The sequence below is a fragment of the Salmo salar genome, chromosome 14, assembly GCF_965601325.2.
Source record: "Salmo salar chromosome 14, fSalSal1, whole genome shotgun sequence".
In the NCBI taxonomy this organism is placed as follows: domain Eukaryota; kingdom Metazoa; phylum Chordata; class Actinopteri; order Salmoniformes; family Salmonidae; genus Salmo; species Salmo salar.
In genome coordinates this window covers 95,348,504-95,367,500 of record NC_138304.1, presented here as the reverse complement: position 1 = coordinate 95,367,500, position 18,997 = coordinate 95,348,504, and the positions used below count along the sequence as shown (strand labels likewise).

General features: G+C 45.9%; 1 protein-coding gene across 1 annotated transcript in view; it reads left to right on the top strand.

The window, feature by feature from the left end:
• LOC106592038 (adhesion G protein-coupled receptor B2) overlaps positions 1–18,997 on the top strand; it is a 468,281-nt gene that overhangs the window by 425,677 nt on the left and 23,607 nt on the right. The window contains 1 exon segment of the mRNA XM_045694922.2: positions 1,291–1,965. Within this exon segment, the coding sequence (XP_045550878.2) occupies positions 1,291–1,965 (675 nt within the window).

Genomic DNA, 18,997 nt, shown 5'->3' with positions numbered 1-18,997 from the left:
CTTTTGTCTGGCCACTCTACCATAAAGGCCTCATTGGTGGAGTGCTGCAGAGATTGTTGTCCTTCTGGAAGGTTCTCCCATCTCCACAGAGGAACCCTGTAACTCTGTCAGAGTGACCATCAAGTTCTTGGTCACCTCCTTGACCAAGGCTCTTCTCCCCCGATTGCTCAATTTGGCCAGCTCTAGGAAGAGTCTTTGTGGTTCCAAACTTCTTCCATTTAAGAATGGTGAAGACCACTGTGTTCCTGGGGACCTTCAATGCTGCAGAAATGTTTGGTACCCTTCCCCACATCTGTGCCTCAACACAATCCTGTCTCGGAGCTCTACGGACAATTCCTTTGACCTCATGACTTGTTTTTTTCTCTGGCATGCACTGTCAACTGTGGAACCTTATTTTGACAGGTGTGTGCCTTTCCAAATCATGTCCAATCAATTGAATTTACCACAGGTTGACTCCAATCAAGTTGTAGAAACATCTCAAGGATGATCAATGGAAAACGGATATACCTGAGCTCAATATTGAGTCTCATAGCAACGGGTCTGAAAACTTATGTAAATTAGGTAATTCTGTTTTTTACTTGTAATACATTTGCAAAAATTCTGAAAAACTGTTTTTGCTTTATCATTATGGGCTATTGTGTGTAGATTTCTGAGGATATAAATATTTTTTTAATCCATTTTAGAATACAGCTGTAACAAAATTAACAATATGTGGAAAAAGTCAAGGGGTCTGAATACTTTTCAAAGGCACTGTATGTCTGTCTTTCGGAGGGGTTGGGTTAAAAGGGTGAGTCAAATTTCGATTGGTCCTGTACATTGACCAATAAAGTGATCTTAATCTTACAATTGTTTTTACCAGAAATGAAGTAAAACACTATACAGCAAAGAGCCATCTATAGTGATATCAACGCTAACTTATCTATATTGTCTTTAGTGATAGCATATTTTTATGTAAGAGTTTCTATCTAGAACCTAAAAGGGTTCTTCGTCTGTCTCCATAGGAGAACCCTTTGAAACTCTGTTTGGTTCCAGGTAGAACCTGTTTGGTTCCAGGTAGAACCGGTTTGATTCCAGGTAGAACCTGTTTGATTCCAAGTAGAACCCTTTTGGCTTCCATATAAAAACTCTTTCCACAGAGACATGGAACCCAAAAGTGTTCTGCTATGAGGACAGGCGAAGAACCCTTTTGGAACCCTTTTTCAAAGAGTGTATTTAGTGATATCAGTGATAATATCCGTAGTGTATTTAGTGATGGCTCCTTAACATGAGTTTCCCCGTCTCACCATGCAGGTGCCCCCGCTGGGTGTTCTGAACGAGCTGAGTGACACCCCTGTGAAAAAGGAGGTGAACATGGAGCAGCAGATGCACCAGGGGAACCCCAGGAACACGGCGCCTGTCTACCTGTGCACCGAGAGTGGGATGGGCTGGTCTCGACCGCCCCCTCCTCCCAACACTCTGGATGGACCTTGTGGGGGAGGGGAGGGGGACTATATGGTGTTACCCCGTAGGACGGTCAGTTTAAAACCCCCTCTGCCCCCAGGTCTGGGGCTGGGGCTGGGGGGCGAGGACAAGCCGCTCAACATCGCAGTGGACGACCCGCCCTTCCCCCCACCCCCATCGCCCATGACCCTCCACCCGGCGGAGAGCGAGGCCTACCCAGCTGACTTCATCTCCCCCGGCGACCACAACATGAACATCGGCATGAACATGAACCGCTCTTACGGGACGCTCAAGCAGCTCCCTGTGCACGGGAGTCAAGGTCCCCAGGGCCACATGCACGCTCCGGGCGTCCACGTGCATGGGGGCCACATGCATGGCTACGGGCACTCGCTGAAGCCGGGCCAGAGGCCGTCGGTGAGGCAGATTCTAACAGGAGGGGGAGGCACGGTGGAGCGCAACCGGACCCTGCCACGCAACCTGGGCAGCACCAACACTAACACCAGCCTCTCCGCTGACTCCCTGGAGGTAAAGAGAGAGTGATGGGGGGACGGAGGAGAGTGTTTTCAACCAGGTTGTATGACAGCTAGCATCAGTCTCTCTGCTAGCTGAAAGGGGGGGATGGAGGGAACAGAAGGGATGATGGGAGGAGAAGGGGCGCCAGATACAAACACGCACTCCGCTCTCCATACACACACGTTGTCCAGATACAAGGTTAACCAAAACCCATGACAGAAAGATCACACACCAATCTTTCTCAAATACACACTGTGTGTAGTGATTTCCTATATAGTCATGTCCCAGGGTTGATAATAGCAGAGAAAGAAGATGGGTATGAAGAATAAACCACGGTATTGAATGGTGATTTAACTGTGGATGCCGCTGTGATCCAGGTCTGTCAGAATTCTGTGTGTGAGCCGTGCGTGTGTGCTTGTGTGTACGTGTGTATATGTGTGTGTACTTGTGTGTATGTGTGTGTACGTGTGTGTACGTGTGTGTACGTGTGTGTATGTGTGTGTACTTGTGTGTATGTGTGTGTATGTGTGTCTATGTGTGTGTGCGCTCGTTCTAGTGTCAATATAACCAGTAGTCAAGAGTTTCCCAAACTTGGACCTGGGGACTTTTCCCAGACACTGCACAGCTGATTCAAAGAATCAACTAATCAATAAGCTTTGATCATTTTAATCAGCTGTGTAGTGATAGGGCAAAAACCGAAACACACCCTTTAGGGTCCCCAGGACTGGGTTGGGGAAACACTGCTGTCGTCTGTTATGTGTGTGAGCATGAGAACAGAATGTTGTTCAGAAGTTATTACTCATTATGGGATATGAGGATGTCTACATTCATGCAGATGGGTAAAGACACACACACACTCGTGTGTCTATAATCACCCTTCCAGCCTACAGGGAGGCAGAGCAGATGGGGTGAGAGGGACAGGAGAATGGGGGATACCTTGTCAGTTGCACAACTGAATGCATTCAACTGAAATGTGTCTTACGCATTTAACCCAACCCAGAGAATCAGAGATGTCAAGAGGGCTGCCTTAATTGACATGCACGGCGCCTGGGGAACAGTGGGTTAACTGCCTTGTTCAGGGGCATAACGACAGATTTTTACCTTGTCAACTCAGGGATTCGATCCAGCAACCTTTCAGTTTCTAGTCCAACGCTCCTACCCACCAGACTACTTGCCGCCCACAGGGAGTACCCCTTGAGAGTGTCTGTGTGCACACCTTAATTACGCACGCACACACACACACACACACACACACACACACACACACACACACACACACACACACACACACACACACACACACACACACACACACACACACACACACACACACACACACACACACAATCACTTGCCATAGACATACACAGACACACACACACACACTCAGGATCCTGCTGACTCACAAGGTTGATGAAGGAATGGGGACAGTACTTACGCTGAAGGACAGGGAAGTGCACATGCTTCATATAGAATGAAATGCATTACAGCCCAGTCTTTAAAACCTGTTGAGGACAGGAGTTCCGCTAGCGAAAGCAAAACATTAGATTATGTTAGGAGAGTACATAGACAAAAATAACCACACATCCATTTTTCAAGCAAGGATATATGTCACAAAAACCCAAAACACAGCTAAATGAAGCACTAACCTTTGACGATCTTCATCAGATGACACTCCTAGGACATCATGTTACACAATACATGTATGTTTTGTTCGATAAAGTTCATATTTATATCCAAAAACAGAATTTTACATTGGCGTGTGATGTTCAGAAAATGTATTCCCACCAAAAACTTCCTGTGAATTTACAAAAATACTCATCATAAACATTGACAAAATACATTTACATTACATTACATTTACATTTAAGTCATTTAGCAGACGCTCTTATCCAGAGCGACTTACAAATTGGTGCATTCACCTTATGATATCCAGTGGAACAACCACTTTACAATAGTGCATCTAAATCTTTTAAGGGGGGGGGTTAGAAGGATTACTTTATCCTATCCTAGGTATTCCTTAAAGAGGTGGGGTTTCAGGTGTCTCCGGAAGGTGGTGATTGACTCCGCTGTCCTGGCGTCGTGAGGGAGCTTGTTCCACCATTGGGGTGCCAGAGCAGCGAACAGTTTTGACTGGGCTGAGCGGGAACTGTGCTTCCTCAGAGGTAGGGGGGCCAGCAGGCCAGAGGTGGATGAACGCAGTGCCCTTGTTTGGGTGTAGGGCCTGATCAGAGCCTGAAGGTATGGAGGTGCCGTTCCCTTCACAGCTCCGTAGGCAATCACCATGGTCTTGTAGCGGATGCGAGCTTCAACTGGAAGCCAGTGGAGAGAGCGGAGGAGCGGGGTGACGTGAGAGAACTTGGGAAGGTTGAACACCAGACAGGCTGCGGCGTTCTGGATGAGTTGTAGGGGTTTAATGGCACAGGCAGGGAGCCCAGCGAACAGTGAGTTGCAGTAATCCAGACGGGAGATAACAAGTGCCTGGATTAGGACCTGCGCCGCTTCCTGTGTGCGGCAGGGTCGTACTCTGCGAATATTGTAGAGCATGAACCTACAGGATCGGGTCACCGCCTTGATGTTAGTGGAGAACGACAGGATCACGCCAAGGTTCTTAGCACTCTGGGAGGAGGACACAAGGGAGTTGTCAACCGTGATGGCGAGATCATGGAACGGGCAGTCCTTCCCCTGGAGGAAGAGCAGCTCCGTCTTGCCGAGGTTCAGCTTGAGGTGGTGATCCGTCATCCACACTGATATGTCTGACAGACATGCAGAGATGCGATTCGCCGCCTGGTTATCAGAAGGGGGAAAGGAGAAGATTAATTGTGTGTCGTCTGCATAGCAATGATAGGAGAGACCATGTGAGGATATGACAGAGCCAAGTGACTTGGTGTATAGCGAGAATAGGAGAGGGCCTAGAACAGAGCCATGGGGGACACCAGTGGTGAGAGCGCATGGTGCGGAGACAGATTCTCGCCACGCCACCTGGTAGGAGCGACCTGTCAGGTAGGACGCAATCCAAGCGTGGGTCGCGCCGGAGATGCCCAGGTCGGAGAGGGTGGAGAGGAGGATCTGATGGTTCACAGTATCAAAGGCAGCAGATAGGTCTAGAAGGATGAGAGCAGAGGAGAGAGAGTTAGCTTTTGCAGTGCGGAGAGCCTCCGTGACACAGAGAAGAGCAGTCTCAGTTGAATGCCCAGTCTTGAAACCTGACTGATTAGGATCAAGAAGGTCATTCTGAGAGAGATAGCAGGAGAGCTGGCCAAGGACGGCACGTTCAAGAGTTTTGTAGAGAAAAGAAAGAAGGGATACTGGTCTGTAGTTGTTGACATCGGAGGGATCGAGTGTAGGTTTTTTCAGAAGGGGTGCAACTCTCGCTCTCTTGAAGACGGAAGGGACGTAGCCAGCGGTCAAGGATGAGTTGATGAGCGAGGTGAGGTAGGGGAGAAGGTCTCCGGAAATGGTCTGGAGAAGAGAGGAGGGGATAGGGTCAAGTGGGCAGGTTGTTGGGCGGCCGGCCGTCACAAGACGCGAGATTTCATCTGGAGAGAGAGGGGAGAAAGAGGTCAAAGCACAGGTTAGGGCAGTGTGAGCAGGACCAGCGGTTACATAACAATTATTTTAAGAATTATAGATACAGAACTCCTTTATGCAACCGCTGTGTCAGATTTTAAAATAGCTTTACAGAGAAAGCACATTTTTCAATATTCTGAGTACATAGCTCGCCATCACAGCAAGCTATACAGACACCCGCCAAGTACGGGGTCACCTAAACTCAGAATTAGTATTATAAATATTCTCTTACCTTTGCTGATCTTCGTCAGAATGCACTCCCAGGACTGCTACTTCCACAAGAAATGATGTTTTTGTTCGAAATAATCCATATTTATGTCCAAATACCTCCGTTTTGTTCGTGCATACAGAGCACTATCCAAAGGCATAACGAGCGAGCGCGGTACCAGAGACGAAAAGTCAAAATGTTCCAATGTTCCATTCTGGGCAAGAGTAGTAACCAGTTTAATTTGGGTACGTTTTTCATCCGGCCGTGAAAATACTGCCCCCTATCCCAAACAGGCTTTAGACATCTCACTCAGATGAATGGCTGCATCCCAAATGGCACCCTGTTCCCTATTTATTGCAGTGCTTTTGACCAGGACCCATAGGGTAGGCCTAATATAGAAGGAATAGGGTGTAATTTGGAACTCAGACTTTGAGAGTCCACTCTTGACTATCTTTAAACATCCCTCTGAGAGACGTCTGAGCTATCCCTGTGCTTAGCGGGATGTATTTGCTGTGTCCCAGATTATACCACAGGAGGCTGGTTGCACCTTAATTGGGGAGGACGGGCTTGTGGAATGGTATCAAATGCATTAAACATGGTTTCTATGTGTTTGATGCCTTTCCATTTGCTACATTCCAGCCATTATTAAGAGCCGTCCTACCCTCAACAGCCTCCACTGAATGACATACTATTCCCTTTATAGCGCACTAATTTTTACCTGTGGCTCTGGTCAAAAATAGTGCACTATAGAGGGAATAGGGCTCTGGTCAAAAGTAGTGCACTATAAAGGGAATAGGGCTCTGGTCAAAAGTAGTGCACTATAAAGGGAATAGGGCTCTGATCAAAAGTAGTGCACTATAAAGGGAATAGGGCTCTGGTCAAAAGTAGTGCACTATAGAGGGAATAGGATGCCATTTGGGACTCAACCATCATTTATCAGAGGCTTTGATAAACAGTTTATTTCCTCCTGTTTGAGGAAAATGACCTCTCCAGCCGGAGATTGAGTGCTCCTTAAAATCAAACTAAAACATAAGAAGAAGCATTATGTAAGATATTACAGAAATTGACTTGATTGCTTTAGAGATTTTGGAGGGGGTTGAGGTTATGGTATTGAGATTCGTAGATTTTAATGTGAAAGCTAGAATAAGTCAATTTTCATAACGTTTTGAAAAGCTCTGTAATGTTGTTTGCTGCTGTGAAGAGACTTTTAGGAATAGTAGAGGAGGGAGTGATGAGAGAAGGAGAGGAGAGGAGAGAATGGTGAGGGAAGGAGAGGAGAGAGTGATGAGGGAAGGAAGGAAGGAGAGAGTGGTGAGGGAAGGGTGGAGATGACAGAGTGATGAGGGAAGGAGAGGAGAGAGTGATAAGGGAAGGAGAGGAGAGAGTGGTTAGGGAAGGATGGAGAGGAGAGAGTGATGAGGGAAGGAGAGGAGAGAGTGATAAGGGAAGGAGAGGAGAGAGTGGTGAGGGAAGGGTGGAGATGACAGAGTGATGAGGGAAGGAGAGGAGAGAGTGGTGAGGGAAGGATGGAGAGAATGGTGAGGGAAGGATGGAGAGGACAGAGTGATGAGGGAAGGAGAGGAGAGAGTGATAAGGGAAGGAGAGGAGAGAGTGGTTAGGGAAGGATGGAGAGGAGAGAGTGATGAGGGAAGGAGAGGAGAGAGTGATGAGGGAAGGAGAGGAGAGAGTGGTGAGGGAAGGATGGAGAGAGTGGTGAGGGAAGGATGGAGAGGAGAGAGTGATGAACGAAGGAGAGGAGAGAGTGGTGGGGGAAGGATGGAGAGAGTGTGAGGGAAGGATGGAGAGGACAGAGTGATGAGGGAAGGATGGAGAGGAGAGAGTGATGAGGGTAGGAAGGAGAGGAGAGAGTGATGAGCAAAGAAGGAGAGGAGAGAGTGATGAGGGAAGGATGGAGAGGACAGAGTGATGAGGGAAGGAGAGGAGAGTGTGATGAGGGAAGGAGATGAGAGTGTGATGAGGGAAGGAGAGGAGAGGAGAGAGTGATGAGGGAAGGAGTGGAGAGAGTGGTGAGGAGAGAGTGGTGAGGGAAGGATGGAGAGAGTTGTGAGGGAAGGATGGAGAGGACAGAGTGATGAGGGAAGGAGAGGAGAGAGTGATAAGGGAAGGAGAGGAGAGAGTGGTGAGGGAAGGATGGAGAGGACAGAGTAATGAGGGAAGGAGAGGAGAGAGTGGTGAGGGAAGGATGGAGAGGACAGAGTGATGAGGGAAGGAGAGGAGAGAGTGATGAGGGAAGGAGAGGAGAAAGTGGTGAGGGAAGGATGGAGAGAGTGGTGAGGGAAGGATGGAGAGGAGAGAGTGATGAGGGAAGGAGAGGAGAGAGTGATGAGGGAAGGAGAGGAGAAAGTGGTGAGGGAAGGATGGAGAGAGTGGTGGGGGAAGGATGGAGAGAGTGGTGAGGGAAGGATGGAGAGGACAGAGTGATGAGGGAAGGATGGAGAGGACAGAGTGATGAGGGAAGGAGAGGAGAGTGTGATGAGGGAAGGAGAGGAGAGGAGAGAGTGATGAGGGAAGGAGTGGAGAGAGTGATGAGGGGAGGAGAGGAGAGGAGAGAGTGATGACGGAAGGAGTGGAGAGAGTGATGAGGGAAGGAGTGGAGAGAGTGATGAGGGAAGGAGAGGAGAGTAGAGAGTGGTGAGGGGAGGATGGAGAGGAGAGAGGGATGAGGGAAGGAGAGGAGAGAGTGGTGAGGGGAGGATGGAGAGGAGAGAGTGATGAGGGAAGGAGAGGAGAGAGTGGTGAGGGAAGGAGAGGAGAGAGTGGTGAGGGAAGGATGGAGAGGAGAGAGGGATGAGGGAAGGAAGGAGAGGAGAGAGTGATGAGGGAAGGAAGGAGAGGAGAGAGTGGTGAGGGGAGGATGGAGAGAGTGGTGAGGGAAGGATGGAGAGGAGAGAGTGATGAGGGAAGGAAGGAGAGGAGAGAGTGGTGAGGGGAGGATGGAGAGGAGAGAGTGATGAGGGAAGGAGAGGAGAGAGTGGTGAGGGAAGGAGAGGAGAGAGTGGTGAGGGAAGGATGGAGAGGAGAGAGGGATGAGGGAAGGAAGCAGAGGAGAGAGTGATGAGGGAAGGAAGGAGAGGAGAGAGTGATGAGGGAAGGAGAGGAGAAGAGAGAGTGATGAGGGAAGGAGATGAGTGATGAGGGAAGGAGAGGAGAGAGTGATGAGGGAAGGAGAGGAGAGAGTGATGAGGGAAGGAAGGAGAGGAGAGAGTGATGGGGGAAGGAGAGGAGAGGCGAGAGTGATGAGGGAAGGAGAGGAGAGAGTGATGAGGGAAGGAGAGGAGAGAGTGATGAGTGAAGGATGGAGAGGACAGAGTGATGTGGGAAGTAAGGAGAGGAGAGAGTGATGAGGGAAGGGAGGAGAGAGTGATGATGGAAGGAGAGGAGAGAGTCATGAGGGAAGGAGAGGAGAGAGTGATGAGGGACGGAGAGGAGAAGAGAGAGTGATGAGGGAAGGAGAGGAGAAGAGAGAGTGATGAGGAGAGGAGAGAGTGATGAGGTAAGGAGAGTAGAGGAGTGATGAGGGAAGGAGAGAGGAGAGGAGAGATTCATGGAAAAATCACATGAATTTGCGGTGTTCCAAGAACATGTTTTCATGTGATCACGTGATCTTATGTGAAGTTAATGTGATAACATGTGACAACATGTAAAGCAACATGTGATAACATGAAACCACATGTGAAAACGTGATCATATGTGAAGTGTTTCAAAAACATGTTTTCATGTGATTTGACAGGATTTTTAACATTTGAAATCAGGTCATTTTTCTATGAGGGTCGTTTCACTTCTCTGTGAATTTCATGCTGTGAAGTGGTGGTTGTTCCTCAGTAAGGATAACAGTATGTTCCGACAAATAACATTGACATTGTGTCACGGTAGTATGCTTGCACGTAGGACGTGTGTGTGGGAGGAAGGATCTTTGTGAAAGCATGTGTGCCTTCATTCAAGTGCATAGTGCATGCGTACTGTATAGTACTGGGGATTGTCAAACGTCCTCAAATGTCGTGGGATGGCTTTTGTGAAGGTAAGAGGTTCCATACACAACGCGATGACCGTGACAAAGTCTTTGAATGAGAGATATCTGAGTCAGTGCTTGTCTGTTGTACTCATTTGGCATCAACACACTCAGGCTAAAATGGAACCACGTTCACCACTAACCAGGGCCTATTTCAGATGCACCCTCAGTTCTCTACAACATTGTGTCTTTCTTTCTTTCTTTCTTCCTTTCTTCCTTTCTGTCTGTCTTGAAAAGCCTTGGCTGTCGTAGCCTTTCTCTGCAAGTCCAGACATTGAAAGAAGGACTAGGGCTTTCAGCTAAATGTAGGGCCAATCTTCTCAGTGATGTAAATGGTTTCTGAGAAAGAGAGAGAATGTCAGGGACAGACAAAAAGTCAAGAGAGTTAACTGTTAAATGGACCACATGCACCCCATCTCTAAGTGTGCAGTAGCTACACACCAAGCTAAGGAGTGACTGAGTGGTCTGACGCAGGAGACAGCATGGAAGTTGAAGGACATTACATGACTGTCTCAATCATCTTGGACATACCTTCAATAGAATGAAGCCTGTTGTTTATGGTGAACTTTAATAATACTTTTTTTTATATAGATTTGACTGTACCATTTAATCCAAAGCAATTTAAAGTAGACACGTTTATTGGGAATATGTTGCCCATGTGGGAATGAAGCCCACAAGGTTTCGCTGGATGTTTCAACAATTAAGCCATCAGAATGACTTAATTCTATTTGAACCACTACATGGCGTGTGTTTTGTGTTAGCATGCATGTTGCAAGTGGAAACTACTACTTTGTTACACACATTTGTGTTGATGACGAGTGGAGGGGTCCAGAAATCTACAGACATTGATCATATCTTCTCTCCCCCCGACCCCCTCCCCTCCCAGAGGAAAAGAGTACGGTACTCTGAGCTGGACTTTGAGGTAAGATCCCACCTACTACCCTCCCCCCAGCCTGTCTCTGCTTCTGTCTGCTTCAGCCAGGTTTGACTGACGTTTAGAGGAGCCCATGGCATCATGGCATCCCTAACCCCCCCGCCCCCTTGCGCCTGTGTCTCCCTTGAATTTAACTTGGTACAGTCCAACCCATTCATAGTGTAGCCTGTTTCTACAACAAGGATCTAGGTCTCCCCCTGTAGATGGATGGATTTGGTTTTGACAGATTTTAGCTCGATTGGCCAAAGGATTGATATACTGCTCCAAAAAATAAAGGGAACACTGAAACAACACAATGTAACTCCAAGTCAATCAAACTTCTGTGAAATCAAACTGTCCACTTAGGAAGCAGCACTGATTGACAATACATTTCACATGCTGTTGTGCAAATGGAATAGACAACAGGTGGAAATTATAGGCAATTAGCAAGACACCCCCAATAAAGGAGTGGTTCTGCAGGTGGGGACCACAGACCACTTCTCAGTTCCTATGCTTCCTGGCTGATGTTTTGGTCACTTTTTAATGCTGGCGGTGCTTTCACTCTAGTGGTAGCATGAGGCGGAGTCTACAACCCACACAAGTGGCTCAGGTAGTGCAGCTCATCCAGGATGGCACATCAATGCGAGCTGTGGCAAGAAGGTTTGCTGTGTCTGTCAGCGTAGTGTCCAGAGCATGGAGGCGCTACCAGGAGACAGGCCAGTACATCAGGAGACGTGGAGGAGGCCGTAGGAGGGCAACAACCCAGCAGCAGGACCGCTACCTCCGCCTTTGTGCAAGGAGGAGCACTGCCAGAGCCCTGCAAAATGACCTCCAGCAGGCCACAAATGTGCATGTGTCTGCTCAAATGGTCAGAAACAGACTCCATGAGGGTGGTATGAGGGCCCGCCGTCCACAGGTGGGGGTTGTGCTAACAGCCCAACACTGTGCAGGACATTTGGCATTTGCCAGAGAACACCAAGATTGGCAAATTCGCCACTGGCGCCCTGTGCTCTTCACAGATGAAAGCAGGTTCACACTGAGCACGTGACAGACGTGACAGAGTCTGGAGACGCCGTGGAGAACGTTCTGCTGCCTGCAACATCCTCCAGCATGACCGGTTTGGCGGTGGGTCAGTCATGGTGTGGGGTGGCATTTCTTTGGGGGGCCGCACAGCCCTCCATGTGCTCGCCAGAGGTAGCCTGACTGCCATTAGGTACCGAGATGAGATCCTCAGACCCCTTGTGAGACCATATGCTGGTGCGGTTGGCCCTGGGTTCCTCCTAATGCAAGACAATGCTAGACCTCATGTGGCTGGAGTGTGTCAGCAGTTCCTGCAAGAGGAAGGCATTGATGCTATGGACTGGCCCGCCTGTTCCCCAGACCTGAATCCAATTGAGCACATCTGGGACATCATGTCTCGCTCCATCCACCAACACCACGTTGCACCACAGACTGTCCAGGAGTTGGCGGATGCTTTAGTCCCGGTCTGGGAGGAGATCCCTCAGGAGGACATCCGCCACCTCATCAGGAGCATGCCCAGGCATTGTAGGGAGGTCATACAGGCACGTGGAGGCCACACACACTACTGAGCCTCATTTTGACTTGTTTTAAGGACATTACATCAAAGTTGGATCAGCCTGTAGTGTGGTTTTCCACTTTAATTTTGAGTGTGACTCCAAATCCAGACCTCCATGGGTTGATAAATTGGATTTCCATTGATTATTTTTGTGTGATTTTGTTGTCAGCACATTCAACTATGTAAAGAAAAAAGTATTTAATAAGATTATTTCATTCATTCAGATCTAGGATGTGTTATTTTAGTGTTCCCTTTATTTTTTTGAGCAGTGTATATTGAACATGTACCAGCAGGTATACAAAAAACACTAATTTATTTTAACTTTTTTCAAACTGAATCATTCAGTTATTTCGATCTCAATGGAAAATGCCCAATGGGGTACCAGGTCCTGGTTGAAGAAACAATGGTTTAGTAGAACGCTTTGAGTGGATGAATGAATGATAGACGGTGAGTTTATGCAAGTTTGGTATGATGTGTGTGTTTTGAGGGTAATCACGTGTGTTTGTGTGTGTGTTGGAGTGCAATAATCACTCCATGGAATGAAAAAGCCCTGGGATCTAGTAAATCTCCAGTCTCAAACAGCCCCCCCCCCCCCCCCCCCAACAATTAACTATACTAAACCCTTTGCTAAACCCTATTCAAGTATTGGCTTTCCTTCCCCCTTATCCTTACCATGTAAAGACTGGAGACTTGCTTTCCACTGCGGAGGCCTTGTCCATAGTAGAACTAAGGTATGTGTGGACTGTTGTACAACTAACAGGCTAACAGGCACTAGCGCTTAGCTACAGTATGATAACCTGGAGTAGGATGATGTTGCCTAAGGGCAACTATTACCCAGAGCTCATAACCCTTCCTGTCTGGCCGTAGTCTGCAAAACTGCATGATATGTCCCTCAAAATGTCTGACTTCCTATGTCAAAAATGGACGCCAGTGTACCCCTTTACCGAGTGTGTGTCTGAGGGAGAAAGATTTGAGGTGGCGTGAGAGTTCAAGGTAAAGAATGTGAGAGAAAATAGCAGTGATGACAGACAGACATGACACAGGAGAAGGGACAGCGGGAAGAAAAGACGACAGACACAGTGACAGAAAGAAAGAGGGAGCTTTGGAGAGCGGGAGAAGATGACTATAAAGGAAGTTACTTATGAAGGCAGACTCAGAGACACAGAGAGAGAGAGAGAGAGAGAACTGACAGACGGAGAGAAGAGAGTGCAGACTGTGGTAATTGGTGGCAGCGGTCACAGCCGGCCTTGGCCAGAGTGTCTGAGTTTGTGAGTGTCGCTGTCTGGCCCCTGTGTCTCTCTACACCCTCAGAGCGGCTGTGTCGATTAGCCGCCACCGCGCTGCTTAAGCGCTAGCCATTAGCGAAGAGAGCGAGTCGCTGTAACAAGGTCTCTATCCTGTCAGGGACTTCTCCTTCCACTTGTAATACGATGTAGTTGCTCTTATAGATGCTGGGACTTATAAGGTCAGTTGAGTCTCAGCTAAATGGTGAGGGTTAGGATTTGGGGAGAGTAAGCTGATCCTCCAGCTGTACTTACAGGAAACCTTTATTCAGAGCCACTTCACTGCTGGCTAATTGCTAACTAATGCTAACTTGCTAACTAGCTAACGCTAACATTAACGCAGCCTGTTTCGCTCTCATATCCATTCAGAGCAAACTCATAGACATGTCACATCACAGGCAGCATCAAAGCCTAGTAGAGAACAGAGAGATGTTAGAAAGAAGATGAGAGGACTCAGCTATCTATCCATCTATCCGTCCCCCTCTTCCCCCTCACTGCGGCTGGCATCTCTTTCAGTCCCTCTCTGTCCGTGCCTCTTTAGCTTTTCTTTTCTTATTCTCTTCATTTTTGTTGTACCTTCCTCTCCCTTCCAGAAAGTGATGCACACTCGCAAAAGACACTCTGAGCTGTACCCTGAGCTCAACCACTCCACCACCAAGTTCCACACCATAGACAGGTATAACAGGGACCCCGCCATGTCCACTTTCAAGGTAAGAGCCCGACCCTACAGGGTTAGTGGGAAACAAGGGTTAACTGCCCCACACCTCAACCCCCCCCCCCCCCCCCCCCACTCCCACACCACTCACTACTCCCCCCTCACTGAGCTCAGCTCATTACGACCCCTAGTGGTTCAACTGTGAAATGGCATTGTTATGAAGAGAATCTAGGACCTTTACAACATGTGTGAGTGTGTTTGTTGGCACCAAGTGTGGTATTTTGTGGTAAGGTTAGTAGTTAGTAAACCCCCTACCTGGCAACTAAAGGTAAGGTTAGTAGTTAGCATACCCCCTACCTGGCAACTAAAGGTAAGGTTAGTTAGTAAACCCCCTACCTGGCAGCTAAAGGTAAGGTTAGTAGTTAGTAAACCCCCTACCTGGCAGCTAAAGGTAAGGTTAGTAGTTAGTAAACCCCCTACCTGGCACCTAAAGGTAAGGTTAGTAGTTAGTAAACCCCCTACCTGGCAACTAAAGGTAAGGTTAGTAGTTAGTAAACCCCCTACCTGGCAACTAAAGGTAAGGTTAGTAGTTAGCATACCCCCTACCTGGCAACTAAAGGTAAGGTTAGTAGTTAGTAAATTCCCCTACCTGGCAGCTAAAGGTAAGGTTAGTAGTTAGTAAACCCCCTACCTGGCAGCTAAAGGTAAGGTTAGTAGTTAGTAAACCCCCTACCTGGCACCTAAAGGTAAGGTTAGTAGTTAGTAAACCCCCTACCTGGCAACTAAAGGTAAGGTTAGTAGTTAGTAAACCCCCTACCTGGCAACTAAAGGTAAGGTTAGTAGTTAGTAAACCCCCTACCTGGCAACTAAAGGTAAGGTTAGTAGTTAGTAAACCCCCTACCTGGCAACTAAAGGTAAGGTTAGTAGTTAGTAAACCCCCTACCTGGCAACTAAAGGTAAGGTTAGTAGTTAGTAAACCCCCTACCTGGCACTTAAAGATAAGGTTAGTAGTTAGTAAACCCCCTACCTGGCAACTAAAGGTAAGGTTAGTAGTTAGTAAACCCCCTACCTGGCAACTAAAGGTAAGGTTAGTAGTTAACATACCCCCTACCTGGCAACTAAAGGTAAGGTTAGTAGTTAGTAAACCCCCTACCTGGCACCTAAAGGTAAGGTTAGTAGTTAGTATACCCCCTACCTGGCACCTAAAGGTAAGGTTAGTAGTTAGTAAACCCCCTACCTGGCACCTAAAGGTAAGGTTAGTAGTTAGTATACCCCCTACCTGGGACCTTTTATACAGGGAACATACCGTACTCAGGGCTGATTATATAGGGAACATCCAAAGAGAGGATTAGATAGGGAACATACTAAGAGCTGATTAGATAGGGAACACAGCCAGAAGAGGACTGGCAACCCCTCATAGCCTGGTTCCTCTCTAGGTTTCTTCCTAGGTTTTTGCCTTTCTAGGGAGTTTTTCCTAGCCACCGTGTTTCTACACCTGCATTGCTTACTGTTTGGCTGGGTTTCAGTACAGCACTTTGAGATATAAGCTGATGTAAGAAGGGCTATATAAATACATTTGATTTATATTTTTTTGATTTAGAGCTGAGTAGAAAGGGAACGTACTAAGAAAGGATTGGATAGGGAACATACCAAGAGCTGATAAGATAGGGAATGTACTAAGAGCTGATTAGATATGGAACATACTAGATAGGGAACATGCTAAGAGCTGATTAGATAGGGAACATTTTAAGAGAGGTTTAGATGGGGAACAACCTAAGAGAGGATTATATAGGCAACACACTTAGAGCTTATTAGACAGGGAACATACTAATTGCTGATTAGATAGGGAACATTCTAAAAGAGGATTAGATAGGGAACACACTAAGAGCTGATTAGATATGGAACATACTAGATAGGGAACATACTAAGAGGTGATTAGATAGGGAACATTCTAAGAGAGGTTTAGATGGGGAACAACCTAAGAGAGGATTATATAGGCAACACACTTAGAGCTGATTAGACAGGGAACATACTAATTGCTGATTACATAGGGAACACACTAAGAGGTGAAAAGATAGGGAATGTACTAAGAGGTGAAAAGTTAGGGAATGTACTAAGAAAGGATTTGATAGGGAACATACTAAGAGCTGATTAGATAGGGAACATACTAAGATCTGATTAGATAGGGAACATACTAAGATCTGATTAGATAGGGAATGTACTAAGAGGTGAAAAGATAGGGAACATACTAAGAGAGGATTAGATAGGGAACATACTAAGATCTGATTAGATAGAGAACATTCAGAGACGTTTAGATAGGGAACACACTAAGAGAGAATTATGTAGGCAACACACTTAGATCTGATTAGACAGGGAACATACTAAGAGCGGATTATATAGGGAACATATTAAGAGCTGATTAGATAGGGAACATACTAAGATCTGATTAGATAGGGAATGTACAAAGAAACGATTAGATAGGGAACATACTATGAGGTGATTAGATAGGGAGCATACTAAGAGTTGATTAGATAGGGAACATACTAAGAGCTGATTAGATAGGGAGCATACTAAGAGTTGATTAGATAGGGAACATACTATGAGGTGATTAGATAGGGAACATACTAAGAGCTGATTAGATAGGGAACATACTAAGAGCTGATTAGATAGGGAACATACTAAGAGCTGATTAGATAGGGAGCATACTAAGAGCTGATTAGATAGGGAACATACTAAGAGCTGATTAGATAGGGAACATACTAAAAGAGGACTAGATAGGGAGCATACTAATAGCTGGTTAGATAGGGAACATACTAGAAAGGGAACATACTAAGATCTGATTAGATAGGGAACATACTAGACAGGGAACATACTAAGAGAGGATTAGATAGGGAGCATACTAATAGCTGATTAGATAGGGAACATACTAAGAGCTGATTAGATAGGGAACATACTAGACAGGGAACATACTAAGAGAGGATTAGATAGGGAACATACTAAGAGAGGATTAGATAGGGAACATACTGCTAGCTGATTAGATAGGGAACATACTAAGAGCTGATTAGATAGGGAACATACTAAGATCTGATTAGATAGGGAACATACTAAGATCTGATTAGATAGGGAACATACTAGAAAGGGAACATACTAAGATCTGATTAGTTAGGGAACATACTAGACAGGGAACATACTAAGATCTCATTAGATAGGGAACATACTAGACAGGGAGCATACTAATAGCTGATTAGATAGGGAACATACTAAGAGCTGATAAGATAGGGAACATACTAAGAGCTGATTAGATAGGGAACATACTAAGAGCTGATTAGATAGGGAACATACTAAGATCTGATTAAATAGGGAACATACTAAGAGCTGATTAAATAGGGAACATACTAAGAGCTGATTAGATAGGGAACATACTAAGAGCTGATTAGATAGGGAACATACTAAGATCTGATTAGATAGGGAACATACTAAGATCTGATTAGATAGGGAACATACTAAGAGCTGATTAGATAGTGAACATACTAAGAGCTGATTAGATAGGGAACATACTAAGAGCTGATTAGATAGGGAACATACTAAGATCTGATTAGATAGGGAACATACTAGAAATGGAACATACTAAGATCTGATTAGATAGGGAACATACTAGACAGGGAACATACTAAGAGAGGATTAGATAGGGAGCATCCTAATAGCTGATTAGATAGGGAACATACTAGACAGGGAACATACTAAGAGCTGATTAGATAGGGAACATACTAGACAGGGAACATACTAAGAGAGGATTAGATAGGGAACATACTAAGAGAGGATTAGATAGGGAACATACTGCTAGCTGATTAGATAGGGAACATACTAAGAGCTAATTAGATAGGGAACATACTAAGATCTGATTAGATAGGGAACATACTAGAAAGGGAACATACTAAGATCTGATTAGTTAGGGAACATACTAGACAGGGAACATACTAAGAGAGGATTAGATAGGGAACATACTAAGATCTGATTAGATAGGGAACATACTAAGAGAGGGTTAGATAGGAACATACTAGACAGGGAACATACTAAGAGAGGATTAGATAGGGAACATACTAAGATCTGATTAGATAGGGAACATACTAGAAATGGAACATACTAAGATCTGATTAGATAGGGAACATACTAGACAGGGAACATACTAAGAGAGGATTAGATAGGGAGCATCCTAATAGCTGATTAGATAGGGAACATACTAGACAGGGAACATACTAAGAGCTGATTAGATAGGGAACATACTAGACAGGGAACATACTAAGAGAGGATTAGATAGGGAACATACTAAGAGAGGATTAGATAGGGAACATACTGCTAGCTGATTAGATAGGGAACATACTAAGAGCTAATTAGATAGGGAACATACTAAGATCTGATTAGATAGGGAACATACTAGAAAGGGAACATACTAAGATCTGATTAGTTAGGGAACATACTAGACAGGGAACATACTAAGAGAGGATTAGATAGGGAACATACTAAGATCTGATTAGATAGGGAACATACTAAGAGAGGGTTAGATAGGAACATACTAGACAGGGAACATACTAAGAGAGGATTAGATAGGGAACATACTTATAGCTGGTTAGATAGGGAACACACTAAGAGAGGATTAGATAGGGAGCATACTAATAGCTGGTTAGATAGGGAACATACTAAGATCTGATTAGATAGGGAACATACTACTAGCTGGTTAGATAGGGACCATACTAAGATCTGATTAGATAGGGAACATACTACTAGCTGGTTAGATAGGGACCATACTAA